This window comes from Gallus gallus, chromosome 10 (assembly GCF_016699485.2).
Source record: "Gallus gallus isolate bGalGal1 chromosome 10, bGalGal1.mat.broiler.GRCg7b, whole genome shotgun sequence".
In the NCBI taxonomy this organism is placed as follows: domain Eukaryota; kingdom Metazoa; phylum Chordata; class Aves; order Galliformes; family Phasianidae; genus Gallus; species Gallus gallus.
This window is the reverse complement of record NC_052541.1, coordinates 17,299,334-17,313,076: the sequence shown is the minus strand read 5'-3', so window position 1 is coordinate 17,313,076 and position 13,743 is coordinate 17,299,334. Positions and strand designations below refer to the sequence as shown.

General features: G+C 40.9%; 1 protein-coding gene across 4 annotated transcripts in view; it reads left to right on the top strand.

Moving 5' to 3' along the window:
• The window catches only part of CERS3 (ceramide synthase 3), a 57,075-nt gene extending 46,955 nt beyond the window's left edge, over positions 1-10,120 (top strand). For all 4 annotated transcript variants that reach the window (XM_046899078.1, XM_015292265.4, NM_001389572.2 and 1 more), the window contains one exon: positions 9,504-10,120. In XM_046899078.1, coding sequence (XP_046755034.1) covers positions 9,504-9,632 — 129 coding nt within the window. In that variant the 3' untranslated portion in view covers positions 9,633-10,120. The remainder of the gene's footprint in view (positions 1-9,503) is intronic.
• The last annotated feature ends 3,623 nt before the right edge of the window (positions 10,121-13,743 follow it).

The following is a 13,743-nucleotide window of genomic DNA, read 5'->3' as shown; positions in this document are numbered from 1 at the left end:
ATAGTAATGCACAGACAAGGCCTGAAAGTCCTTTGGGATGCAGACATAACCTGCTCCTGTATAACATACCCCACTGCCTATATTGAAGAGTAATACTTCTTTACACTCGCACAAGTGCTGCCCTATGTTACATTCTGCCTTATTTGTTGTGAATTTACCTCTTTAGAGACTTGCTGTAATCCTTTGTTTTCAAATTAAGTTCTACAGTTCCCAGAGGCTACATGGCTGCATTTAGGCTGAGGCTGTTCAGACTCACATCAGCTGCTGCAGAACTTTCCTGCCCTGGTTCCTGTCCAGGATTCTTTTATTGTTTATTCCTCTGTTTGTGTGTTTGATTGAGTAGAACTTTTATTTTTAATAATTCACTTGAATCTTAACTGTATTTCGTAACCATGTGGGACCTGAGAGCAAGAAATTTCAGTTCTGAATTTGGGTGACAAGTTTCTTGTTCATTAAGCATAGACCCTCAGCACATATACTTAAAGCAATGATTTTTCCAGTTCTTTTGTTTGCAGGGCCTTAAACATTTTTCCATGGAAGCTGAGTCTTCTGCATAACAAATTTAAGCACCCATGGCACTTGCTTTGTTTTCCTTAGTTACCTTTGGAATCAGGGCTATACCCTTCACAATTAGACCACGGATCCACAGTGGTTGAGATCTGTGGGTTTGCTGTCAGCCACGAGCACTGCACTGCTCTGACAGCTGCGGCAGCACGGACCTTCTTGTGGAGCTGTGCAATAACCTGTGATATTTCATCCTAAATAGAAATCTTATTTTTAAAACCACGGGGGGAAGAGAGCCCTATGTAACATGAAAGTAGAACGGCCTTTGAAGAGGTTACATTTTAAATCTCTTTCGTGGCAAATAAAATTGGAACCAGCATTCATGTGCTTGAGCTGTGTGCTCTTTGGCGGGCAGTGGAGGCACTGAGGGTGAACTCAGCCTGACTGCTCCCAGCTCATAAACCACGACTTTTAACTTCATCTGCAAAAGGTCACAGTGTGACCCTGATCGTACGCTGCAGTGCTGCGCTTTCATGCACCATGCAATTACTGGGATGTGAAAATGAAGTATGAAATGAAATGTATATTGAGTTTTGGCATGCATGGCACTTGACCCAACTCTAAGAAGTCAGATCATGGGGTTTTTTTTTTAGCAGTGGAAAACTGTTTTCAGAACATCATCTCATTATAATGGGAAAGTGAAATTTAACGAGAATTAACACAGGAAGAAGTCATTCATTTCAGTAAAGTGTAATTCTACAGGAGTTTATCAGAGGACAGAATTTAGTTCCCTTAACTATTGGTGCTTAAGTTCTGTTCTGCTTCCTTTCTCGTCGGAGCTTTGTTAAGCCCACACCATGCCTGTGGCAGCCAGTGTGTTCACAGGGCAGAACAGAGAGGTGTTCTCGCCTTGGTTCCAAGCAGTTCTCCTAAAAGCAGTAATTTACTGTAGAGCATAATGATAATTTTGTAAATTGCAATTTCTTGACAGCTTGGTGTTGAGAAGCTGCTGCTTTTAGGTAGGTTTTGTGGTTATTTTCTAGACTGGGAAGGGTTGGTACCTGTTGGGTATCTGTCAGAGTTTGAGTCCTCTGAATGAAGTTTAGCATAGACTTAAATCAGATGGAACTGGATTAGTAGCAGCTGCTTTTCCCCCATTTGAAAGGAAAATGGATTGTGGAGAAGTTGAATTTCTTGGTTCTCTGTAGATAAACATTTATAACAGTTTTTCTTATGATGATGACTTATGAAGGGATCTAAGCAGGACAAATAGAAGCTTTCCCTCAGAGATGAAAATCAGTCTATCTGGGAATCTTCCCAGTTGATTCAAATTACTGCTTTTGAGATGTGAGTTTTTTAATAGTCTGGAGATGGGAGCTAGCCAGCCAGGTCAGCAGCATGAAGGCTCAAGCCCTCAAACAGGGAAATGACTTCCGTTAGGACTTTCTTTCATCTACGTATTTCCCATTCTGTTACAGCAATCCAGTTAAGCCCAAAGCCTGGCTACACATCTCATTTGCTGCCAAATTCATCTGGGGAGGAGGGCTGAGAGGCAAGCAGGAGAAAGCACAGAGGCGTAGGATGCTTGCTGGCTGGTATTCATGACGGTAGGCAAAAAGGAGAACTCTGGACTCCTACCTTAGCTGGACAGCTGAAGTCAAGACTGGCCTCAGTAATGTATGTTGTCAAAGTGAGCAAGCCAGCAGGGTGTGAAAGAGGGAAACCCACCCATTCTTTTCTACTGCAGTGACTTCTTCCCAACAAATTGGGTGTGTGGATGCTACCTTTGCTTCTCTTCTGTCAGCTGTGCCACGAACAGGGCTGTGCTGGTACCTAATGTGTTGCATAAAAATCTTTTAGCTAGTTTATTGTTTCCAAATCTGAGTTTTACTTCAGTAGGAGCTGCAAATGACCACTGCCTCTACAAACAGAAAATCAAAACTGTATGTAATCCTGAAAGCAAAGCTTCCTGCCCTGGCCAGCTCAGCAGAAGCACAGAAGTCTGCAGCATTGAGACAGGGCCAGGTTCTCAGCTGGTATAAATGAGCACAGCTCTACTTGAAGTCTGTGGGATTGTGTAAGTTTTTACCAGCAATGGATCTGGCCGAACAACCACTGCCAGCCCTCTCTGCACGTCTGTGTCAGACACGGAACAGCTCTACTTGTAGTAAATCTGTGTCCGAAATGACATTCCTTTTTTACATGTGAAGGTTCCTAATTCAGATAAATGACAAGCAGTAAAACTTCGGCTTTACAATTCATGGATTTGCCTTAGCATTCACAGAAGGGCATTTGCTGACAGCTTTTCTGGCATCTCTTATTAACTGCTCATATCTTTTAATTTTAGAGAATATTTATGAAATGTTCCATTTGTTGCTAGTTTTATATAAGTGCTCCTATATTAAAAGTATATATATATAATAGCATGCATATGTATTTATTTTTCCAGTTGCCAAAAATCAATTCACAGAGCAAGCCGTAGGTCTTCTACAGAACTTTTTATGCCTTCGTTTGCTATTTTTAATATATGTTGCAGAGGTTTGAATTGAGACTTTCTTATAAGGTGAATAATTCTCAGACTTTTGGAGGGGTGTATGGTACTGCAATCTGCTGAATCAATTTTTTTTTTTAAATACACTTGATATAAAGCTAGCTAATGATAGATTAATATCAATTTAGAAATGAAATTGCCATATCTTGGATTTAAAGTAAATGTTTCCCTAGGTAGACCTGGAAGTGCTCCATAATCCTTAAGAATCCTTATTGCAAAGAAGGCAGGAAATCTTAAAAGGAGCAGTCTTGATGCTTGAACAGCTAATGACTTTTGACCAGGCACAGCATGCAGCCGAGTTCAGATCATCAGAAAATACACCAACAATCCTGATCAGTGTGCCACTCTCATCAGGGGGTGATGCAGGAGGATCTGAAGCATACAAGGGTGGGATTTGTCCTACCTAATTTTGGTTGTATAAAAGCTATGCTTGCTCAAGTTAAAGGATCCCACTGTAAATGTGAAGGAACAGAGGTACAATTCACTATGTCCAGTGTTGTAGGCAGCGAGGTGGTGGAGCAGGTCCTCCTCTGGAGAGATCTGTTTCCCTTTTTGTTGGTACCAGAATGGTCCTGGGTGGTGCACTGAGCAATACCTGACATTCAGAATGCTAACACCAGTGAAATGAGCCCTTCTCCGGGTGACTTAGGGCACACAAATCTCAGGACTTCTAATGCTATTTAAGAAATTTTGTTCATTAGGTACTGCTTGAAGAGCTCTACATCCAGACTTACGTTAGGGTGCTTAGAAATACTGTACTGCAATGATTGTGTGTCACATGTGTACTGCTGTGAATGCAAAAAGAAAGGACATTACGCGTCAGGTATGTGACTTGAAAATTAGATTAGTAATTTGTAAGTGTGGGGCCAACACTGAGGTACGTCACACAAGGGATGGAACACCTCCTCACAGCAGAAAGAGAAATGAGCGCCCTGATGGGTGCAGTAGGTAGGAGAGAGGCGCTGTCGTTCAGAGTTGCATTCCTTGTAGTTTCAGGTTAGCTTTGTAGTGCTGTGAGGCTCTGTAAGATGCTCTTCAGCAGCTGTGTTGTTTCAGAGCATTGGTCTTAAGTGCAGCATCACACCTCGCTAAGTGAGAACAGTGCGAGTGTCTGATCGTCCGTCTTGTGGCCAAAGAAACATTTGTAAGGAATAAAAGTGCATGTTCTGATAAAGGTTCAGAACACTGAACTCCTTGGCTTATTGCAAGTTCTGTGCTAGGGTAAAAAGAAGTTCACTATACAGAACAGCATCAAATGCCTATTATGTTGTTCTTTGTTTCTTTGCCAACTGTGGATTTAAAATGGGAATAATTCAAAAAGCAGTGGGACATTATGACTCACTCAGTACCTCCTGGGCTTATCGTAAAGTCGCATAGACTTGAGTGCAAGGTTTAGTTAGTGGATTTCAGTAACACAGCCAGCAGACTTTATTGAAACCACAGAGTACCTGATTAACTGTAAACAATGATTTATTTCTTCTGAACAGCTGAGGTATTATAGCTGCAGTTACAGGTGTGGTTCGCTGAGTGACAAGACAAGTGACATTTTTCAAGTCAAATTCACTCCTTCTGTCAGAATCCTGGCCGTGTTCTCTAACAGTAATGTGTAGTTTTATGAGGCTGCTCTTTTCAATATGTGTGAAATTAATGCAACGTTGAATTTGTTTTTCACACATCTTTGAGTTCCCTCTGAACACTCAAAGTGGAAAACCTGGGGAGTGAGAGTTCCATGAACGAGAGAGACTCAATAAGGGTTTTGCCTGTGAGACGTCCAGAATCTAGAGATTCTGCATCTTCATCGCCAAACTGCAGAAAGCAAAGTCCAGCAGCGCATCTTCCACTGAAGATGAGCATTATTTATGTTGCCTGGTGTGCATAAGCTGAAAAGGGAAATATATTTGCCAAGAAAGTCTTCCAGGCTGGAAATTTAGAGCAGTTTGCATGAATCCAAACGTATATTGCTCAGTCTCCACAGGAAAGTAAAGGCTTATTAAGTCATATGTCAGCTGAAGTCGAATTAAATATGTTGATCTTAGAGATTCATCAACTTTATAGTATTATTTGTTAGAAAAGTACCCCCCTTCTATCTATTTGGGCTCACTTTTTATTATCTCTCTTGTTTATTATCTCTTTGATTTGAGTCAGTGGTTGCTGACCTCGCTAATAGCTTTCATCTTTGTACTGCAAGCTGCTCCCATGTGTGCAGGTGCTGCGGAATTTATTGTCTTGATGTTGAAAAGTCAAGATGTAGGCAGTGTGGTTGTAGACGTTTAAATGAAAATATTCTTAACGCATGAGGTTTAGGACACTCTGATTTTAACAGAGCATACATTTAAGAATTGGGAAATTTTGACTGAAGGAGAAAAATATTTGAAAATCCACAAATCTGAATCTTACTGAATTGGAGAACGTAACGATCCCAGGGTTGGCTGTGAGTTGCTTTTTATAAGTCTGTACGTGGCAGAAGAAATGCAGTTAGCTGCGTGGAAGTAAATTACACTTAACCTGAAAGGCCCAAATGTATTTCCTGCAGCCCCACCACCTCCATGAGAGACCATTCCTGCTTTGTGGGCTCGGTGGGCGGTATGCTTCGCTATTGCCTTCATAGTGCCAAATTCAGCTATTGCATGCCTCCAAAAAGTATGTGCCTTTGTCAGGGAGAAGCCAGGTTGAAAGTTGGATGGAAACAAATATAGTAGCTGAACTTCCCTGCAGAAACCTCCTCTGCTCAGATCTGAATGTGCCTCAAAAGCGTGCAAGGTTACCCAGATTCTTCTCCATGATGTTTCAGTGGGTATGTCTGTTTTGGAGCATGTCCTTCTAGTAACTGCTTACGTTCTGAGATCTCAACTTGATGGTCTGTACTGCGTACACGGAGCTAACAGTGCATTTGCTAGCAAGCGCCCCATCTCCTTCTGAGAACACAGAAGAGGTGTTGCTAAGGCTTCTTCACTGTTTGTAGGATCAATACATGTTGCTACAATATATTTTTGCCTGTTTTTTTAATACCATTTGGCACATTTTTTCTCCTCTGCTCTTAACACTTTCCACTTTAACTACTGAGTAGCAGATCTAAAGCCATGGCTGCATATCTCAGCACGCCCATGGATGGAGGTGCCGGGTGCCTCAGTGAAGCAGAGCAAGAGAGGATGCTGTCTGCCCAGTGAGCTTCAGGATCAGATGTTAGCACCGGCAAGTGGGAGCACAAGGCTACAATTCCATCTACCTTCCAGCACTGCTGTGTCTTTCTCCCAGCGTTCTTAGCAGCTGTAGTAGAAAGAGAGCAGTGCTGAAAGGCTGTCTGAGGGAAGTGATTTCTGAAAGCTTTATTGAGAGTCACTCTTGCACAGTTAGGAGGAAATTCTTTGTTAGTTTAGATGGAGATTTGACTCTTCTGCCTACAAGAGGCTGGGAAATAGCCTTTTAAGCTTGCCTCTCTTGATTTCAAGAAGCCTTTTTCCTTGGTGAATCCTCTTGGAAGATCCTTTCCCATTAGTGTAATAAGATGCAGTGGTAAGGACCTGAATGATGCACATTCTAACAGTAGTGAAATGCAAGAAGCCAAAACTACCTTAGCATGTACGGTTCATTTAACTAAAAGAGGCAGACTGAGCAGCAGGTGGAAGGGTTAAACAAAAGGAAAAAAGATTATAAAAGTTTGCGGCTTTGGCTTCACTACAAATGGCTCTCTTGCAGACTTTATAGCATTAGTGTTGCTTCTCATAAACCTTGAAACCATTCATCCATTTAGAAAGATTAAATTGGCTAGTCATCCAGAACATAAAATATACACATCCATTTTGTTTGTTACCTAAAACCATCTAAAGTGTAATAAATTCAGCTGATGCCATTAAACCAAAGCACTGAGTATTACTGATGGCCTCAGTTGCATTTACAGTTTGCCAGTTCTTGTGTTTCTGATAGTATATTGGTCTGTTGTTGCTCAGGGACAGCAAGCACAGAGTCTTTGTGTTGGAAAACACAACAGTAACTTATGATGTGAGAACGTCAGAGAAAATATCTTAGTATTAAGCAAGGACAAATCCTAGAAATGTTACATATTTCTTCATTCTTAGAAGGTCAGGGGCACAAACTTTATTTTTGATGTCCTAATATGCTTATAATGCTGTATTACACAGCTCGCAATGTCAGGTTTATTTGGTTTTGCAGTTACAGATGATACTACAGAAATGTCAAGTTCTGTTCTGCCATAACTTCTGTTGCATTCCCCTTGCTTAAACAAGCTAGACAAAAACAGCCATACTCTTCCAAAGCAAGTTTTAAAGGCACTAGGTCAGGAAGCAGATTTGTGACTGAAGGAAACAAAATGTAGATTCTATTTAGTAGCATTTATTCTTGATCCATATTAGGATTCAGAACTCTTGCCCAGATAATAACACATTTGCTCCATAATGATTGCTTCAGACTACAAAGAAATTAAATTCCTGCTTCTTCAAAATATGTAAGATATGATCTCAAATGCAAGGATTTCCAGTGTGCTAGAAGGTAATGTTTACATGTTTTTAATTATTACATACTGTGCCTTTTATCATAACATCCAACTTGACAGTATTAAAGCTAGAAAGTAAATCCTATCTGAGCTTCCAGTTCCATGCTGGAAATACCAGGTCATTCCTATGGAAGACAGGAGTTAGTGTTGTATCAGCTATCACTCGAGGTAAAGCAGATTGCCAGTTGTTCTTGAGCACATGCTTGAGTTCCATCCACTTCTGTGGGCCACAACAAGGTGCTCAAAATGAGCTATGAACTCAAGAACGTTATTGACTCCAAGTCCACTTGCAATGAGCACAAAAGCACTCCTCCCCTTGTCATTCTGTGTGTTTTCTGCTGCAGCTAGGCAGTGCTCGAGGAGATGAGAATACTTGCAGGGAGTCCAGCAGATGCTGCATCACTGTATACTTTGCTTTGGTTTGCACTTTTAACTAAAATGTTTCTGATGGCAAAAAAGTAACTTCCCCCACCCCAAGCATTTGTCTTTTACTGCAAATACAAAACACATAACCAGCAGGAGTAACAGAGGTGATCTGAAAGAGGCAGAACCTCATAAATTGTTTGTGTGAGAAAGGCTGTCTTTCCTTTTCTCTAACTGATGGCATGCCAAGTTTATTTTACAGTATTTACAATAAGATTTGGTTGTTTTGATACCCTTTGTATGTTGTCAGAGAAAAGGCAAAAGAAAAGCTCCAGGAGGTTTATCGTTTCTGATGAGACAGTTTAAGATTTAATTTTCTTCCCAGTCCTATAGTTTTACTAGAAATGTAATATATGAAGGGTTATGAGATTGCAATGGGATGAGTTATTACCGAGCTGTCATTCATTTTCTCGGTATGAATTTGGTGTTTAAGAAAGATCTTCAGCAGGCTAAGTGAAACTGCTGGTTCGTTCAGAGAGCAGATAGAGGGGCAACACTGCTTTCTCCTTTCTGCATCTTGTCTCTGACCTTGATGCATCACTCCAGGAGCAGGAAGAGCATGCAGTCTGAGCCTGCTTGAGGTTGAGATCCAGGCTGAATGCCCATGCATGAAAAAAAGGCAAAATCTCCTCCCTGGCAATTACCTTAACAGGATGATATGTCAAAGATGTATATGCGTATCCAAAGCTGTATAGAGACATGGCTTTCCTTTTACAAATATTGGTATGATACATACAGCATTTTAGGGTCAGTAAGTCTGCTGAGTGACGTTAATACCAGGAGCTGCTGGCACAACCAGTCACTGTTTAGTTTACACCTGTCAGAATCAGGCAGCCTCTGAACTACTGTGTTTGAGTGAGACTATTCATCATATTTAGCTTTTATACAATACTCTTTTCATCTTTCCCACACTTCACGATTGTTAATTAATGCCACAGCACCCAGGGATTACTAGTAATGATTTACAAGGGAAAGCAAAAACAAGCAGGAAGAGGTCAAATGGCTGAGCCAGGCCCACAGAGGTAATTTTGTCTGAAGAACATTAGGTTCTGCAAGATTAAATTGGTGTTAGCTGGCCTGTCCTCGAGTGTCATCCTCCACCTTCTTTGGGAGGTGGCTTGGGGGGGCAATTTTGATAGTCTCGTGTTTAGAACTCCCTTTCATTTGTTTCCTCTCACACATAATTTTATGAAGAAATTGAGGAGTTTTGTCTTCAGAGGATGATGGGGAATTTCCAAGGAGGCAGAATGTCTCATTTTCTGAAACTCCTCTGCACCATCTCTTCATCTTGTGATTACAAATGGGAGCTCCTGACTAATGAAGCTAACTGGCTGCTTTTGCAAAGTCATTGTAAAGATCCAGACACACAGATCATACTAAAAAGAAGTAACTTGCTAGTGTGGCTCAGGCAGGCCTTTTTGAAAGCTCTGTACTGCACTAATAGCAATCTGGCAACTTATCTGACAGTAAATACTGCAAGTATAGAATATGCTCATGGTGTTTTTTTCTTCATAGGACTTGAAAGATGACCGGAGTGATGAAGAGGAAGAAGATTCTGTTACAGATAACGAAGAGGAGTCCACAAATGGCAATAAGAATGGCTGTGGGTCAGGCAAACATCTCCTTAACAGCAGTCACCACTAGCCCTCTCCTGCCTCACTTCTTACAGTGATTTCTACTCCGTTTTTAACCCAACTTATGGGATAAAACTTAAGTCAAAATGCTTACGAGAGGCTGGGATTGATTTATTGCTGGCTACTGGGCTTGGAAAAAAGCCCAGTATACAGGGAGGGGAAAATTGCATAACATGACAAAATGTGTTAATGACCCCCTTGAATCATTGTTTAGCATTTGGAAAGGTGCTTGGACACGGACTGCTCCAATCTCACAGTGCTCAACAAGGTGAAAGTGTCAGATCATTTAGTATCCCGTTGATTTTGACTGGTTTTCAATCTGATGTATTTTATCAAGCAGTTTCATTCATAGGTGCTTCATGGGAGGTACCTAGTGTGAACTCCATGAGGAGACAAAATTACTCAAAGAGGGGAAAAAATGGCAGTGGTGTAGGTTGACTAACACTGTAATCTTTACTTTTTGGTTTAAAATCTCATTAAAATGGCTATTTTTTATGAGTTTGATCTTGTTTTCTGGAGGCTGATGGAAGCTAACGTGGAGGAATTCAAGTGATTTGCTTCTGAAGAGTTTGTTTTACTGTAGAAGTGTGGTTTATCTCTAGATTATTTGAACTCTAGTAGTTCAAATACTGCATTAAGAGATTTCCCAGTTTTGAAATGTACCAATCAAGAAAATCACACAGCAATTCTGCTCTGAGCTCCAGGTTTCACAATTGTCTTTCATTACAGCCATCTTGGCTGTATGTCCGATGTTAGAACAGAAGGTGCGGAGAGAAGGGAAAATAGTGAATGAAAATTGGGTCTTCCCACAGGTTCTTTTGTACTTCTTTGCTTGTAATATGGCTGAACACCTGAGATCTCAACACATTTACAGCCCAGAAGATTAAGGATTATTCTGTTCCTGTTTTGTGTGAGTTTGTCTCAGAGTGACATTGGATGACTGTCTCAAAGCAAGTCTGTTCTGTGGCTGCTGTGTATTCACTGTATGTATCTGATCACTGGGAGGGTGTGGGCCTAGCGAGGAATGTCACATTGTCAGTGCTGTGTATTCCTTTGATTTCGGGATCTGTGTGTCCATCTCTGCCCTTCTGGAAAATAGTGAATCACATCAGCAGGAGCTAAACTTGGATATGAGTATGTGGCTGAGATAGCATCATTAGTCTGTGAGAAGTGGAAGAGCAGTGGATGGTGTATTGGTTCCCCTCACCACATGTGCTTTGTCAGTTTGTGCTTTTGCTCTATGCTAGTACAGAGTTTTTAGACCCAGGGCTTTATAAGGAGACTCGTGCTCCTTTAAACAGTGGTACCTCATTTCCAGATGCATTTGCTTATCAGATTCTAATTGATTTGTCATAAGTTTTAAAGGCGAGAAGCTCTCCTTGTGGTTCTACAGTAGCTGAGATCATCTGGTGAACTAAATCCAGTAGCTTGAGAGACCAGGGGACCACAGCTACAACATCCTCAGTGCAGATATCAGTTTGGAAAGGCTCTTTTCCCCTTAAGGCTGCTCAGCAGGAACTTGGTGACCTACAGGAAGCACAACATAAGCGACTTCTTTGCCAAGGAGATCTTGAGAAAATGGGGATATAATTCAGCAACTGAAGCTTTTGTACGAATTGGGAACGTTTGGGATCTCAGATACAAAGAAAAAGGTTTTTTTTCTGAACAGTTACAAGAAACCGTAGGAGTGCTTTGTTAGAGGGGCTTGAAGTTTGAAAATATCTCTTGAGGTGTTTAACTAGGTCGTGTTTAATTTTTTACTTACGTTTTGGACAATGTATTCCACGCATCTTTGTGTTTACCACAAAGGCAATTACACCAAGAAAGGAGTATGGCTCACAGCTTCTGAGAAGGATGGGAGATGGGCAGCAGTGGGAGGGGATTCCTGTGCCAGCACTTGTAGATAAGTAGTGCTGCTCGTGCAGAGCAGGCAGAATTCTCCCAGTTGCTGTTGTATAGCAGTGTTGTATAGCAGTGTTTTTCCTTACACAGCTGTAGAGAATACCTTAAGTACTGCAGTGTGGATTTACTGGAAGCTGAAGTACTTATTACATCATCTAAAGCAACTGGTAAGTTTGGCAGGGTCACAGCTGCTTATCGGGACCTGTTTATGGCATACATGAAAAGAAATGGCCTTTCCTAAAAAAAAAATAATGGAGAAATCCAATGTCTTGAAGGATTTACACTCCCTTTAAAAGCGGTGGAGACAACGATGCTTTCCACAAGACACAACAGGATTTTGGGAGGTGGCCAGGGTATTATCATTTGATTTTGATGCCAGAAAGCTTTCCTACTATGAATAGGAAAGGAATTCAGGGAAGGAAACACGAAGAATGATGCTTCATTCTCAGGAGTGAGCCTCTGAACAACTACTGAATTTTAAACTGGAATTTATAGTCTCTTTGAGGCCAAATCTTGCCCTTCTTACTTGGACAAATCTCCCACTGAAGCCAATTAGTTGTACTGGAGTTTAGCCTAGATAAAATTTTGGATTGCAGACATGCAACATAATTACAAGACATTTGTTTTAAACCTATTTGAAATTAGAGTCTTACAGGGAGAGTAAGAGGCAGATAAATACCTTCAAACATGAAATGTTGAGGCATGTTTTGAGTGAGTGCAGAAGAATACGAAAGCAAATAATGTCTGGAAAGCAAAGATTATGAATGCAGTAAACAACCAAGAAACTACATGGCATCGCATCTAAGGAGTATAGGAAGTAGGAAGGTCATGGAAGACCATCCCAGGGAGTTAATCTCTTGGCCAACCAAATTGTTAGCATAAACCACCAGGTACTGTAGATAAATACAGAAATGGGAACAGTTTGTCACAGTTGGACAGGACGCGTGTTCTGTGTTAACATCAGATTTGCTGTTCCTGAAATTACACGGGTGTAATTTTCTGCTGTTTGCTGATAGAAACTGAGAAACAAGAAGCTGAGATAATAGAAAACAGTTCACACTAATCAACTAAAGAAATTAGTGCCTTGATGCTTCAAGATTTTTAATCTATTCAATGCCCTTAGCATCCTTTGAAAATATTACTGCCTCAATAGGCAAGTGCAAAACAATGGGAGGTAATGCGCAGCAACAGAAGATGACAGGGACTCACACATCGTTCTGATCATTTCACAAAGTGAGTCCTGGTTTAATGCTTTACACTGCATGTTTGAGTTTGCCATGTCACTTTGACCATGCCAAAATATTTATGATAGAATTATAGACTTGAAAATGAAGTTCTAGCCCATCAGAAATAGCTGAAACATCTCTCTTCCATTTAATTCCTCTGAATTTTGTTTTGGGATTCCTGTCAGTGCTTACTATGGTGCCTCTCTGCTTGTTTACTATACAGATTTACCAAGCTGCTCTGGATTTGATTTACAGATCTCCCTTATTCCACAGAACTCATTTTGTCAATTGATATCAGTGTAGTTCTCTTTTTTGTCCTTAATGTCCCTGGATTTGTCCAGTCAGTTCTGCTGCACACTACGAATATGGGGATTTCCTTGCTTTCCCTGCTTTGCAGCGTCCTCTCTGCTTTCCGTTCCCTCCTACCATTCTTGTGAGTGCCCAGTTAGGATTTCCCTTTTCTCTCAAGTTTTTCTGGGAAAGGCTTTCCAACTATTTTTTAGGAAGAATCTTGCTCCTGAGCAGGCCTGGCTAGCAGCTGGACAATCCACCCCCTTAAGGGGTAACAGTGACTGCTGTTAAATGAGCTTTCTGACCTGGCAGGTCAGAGATTAAGAGCAAGTTTGCAGGATATACAGCAAGTCAAGCTTCCTTCCCACAGGGTGAGTTGGGCAAGTGTCTTAACTCTTATAGGACAGATAGAGGCATTTGCTAAATAGTGTTTTAGTTACAGGTAAATTTGATAACTCTTTTTTTTGGACTATTCATAAATGGAGAGGAAGCAAACCTAATGGCTACATCATCGTTTTTATCATTCAAGGTTTATGCTTCAACTAATGTACTTGACAGCGATCTTGTGTGCAGTAGAAGCTACTCTACTCTCTCTACATTGCCAGCATTTTTATATTGTTACTCATTTTCTTGCAGTTGTGCATAATAGGACTGATTTTGAATTTGTGTGTTTGAGAGATACAGAGATAAATACAGACATGA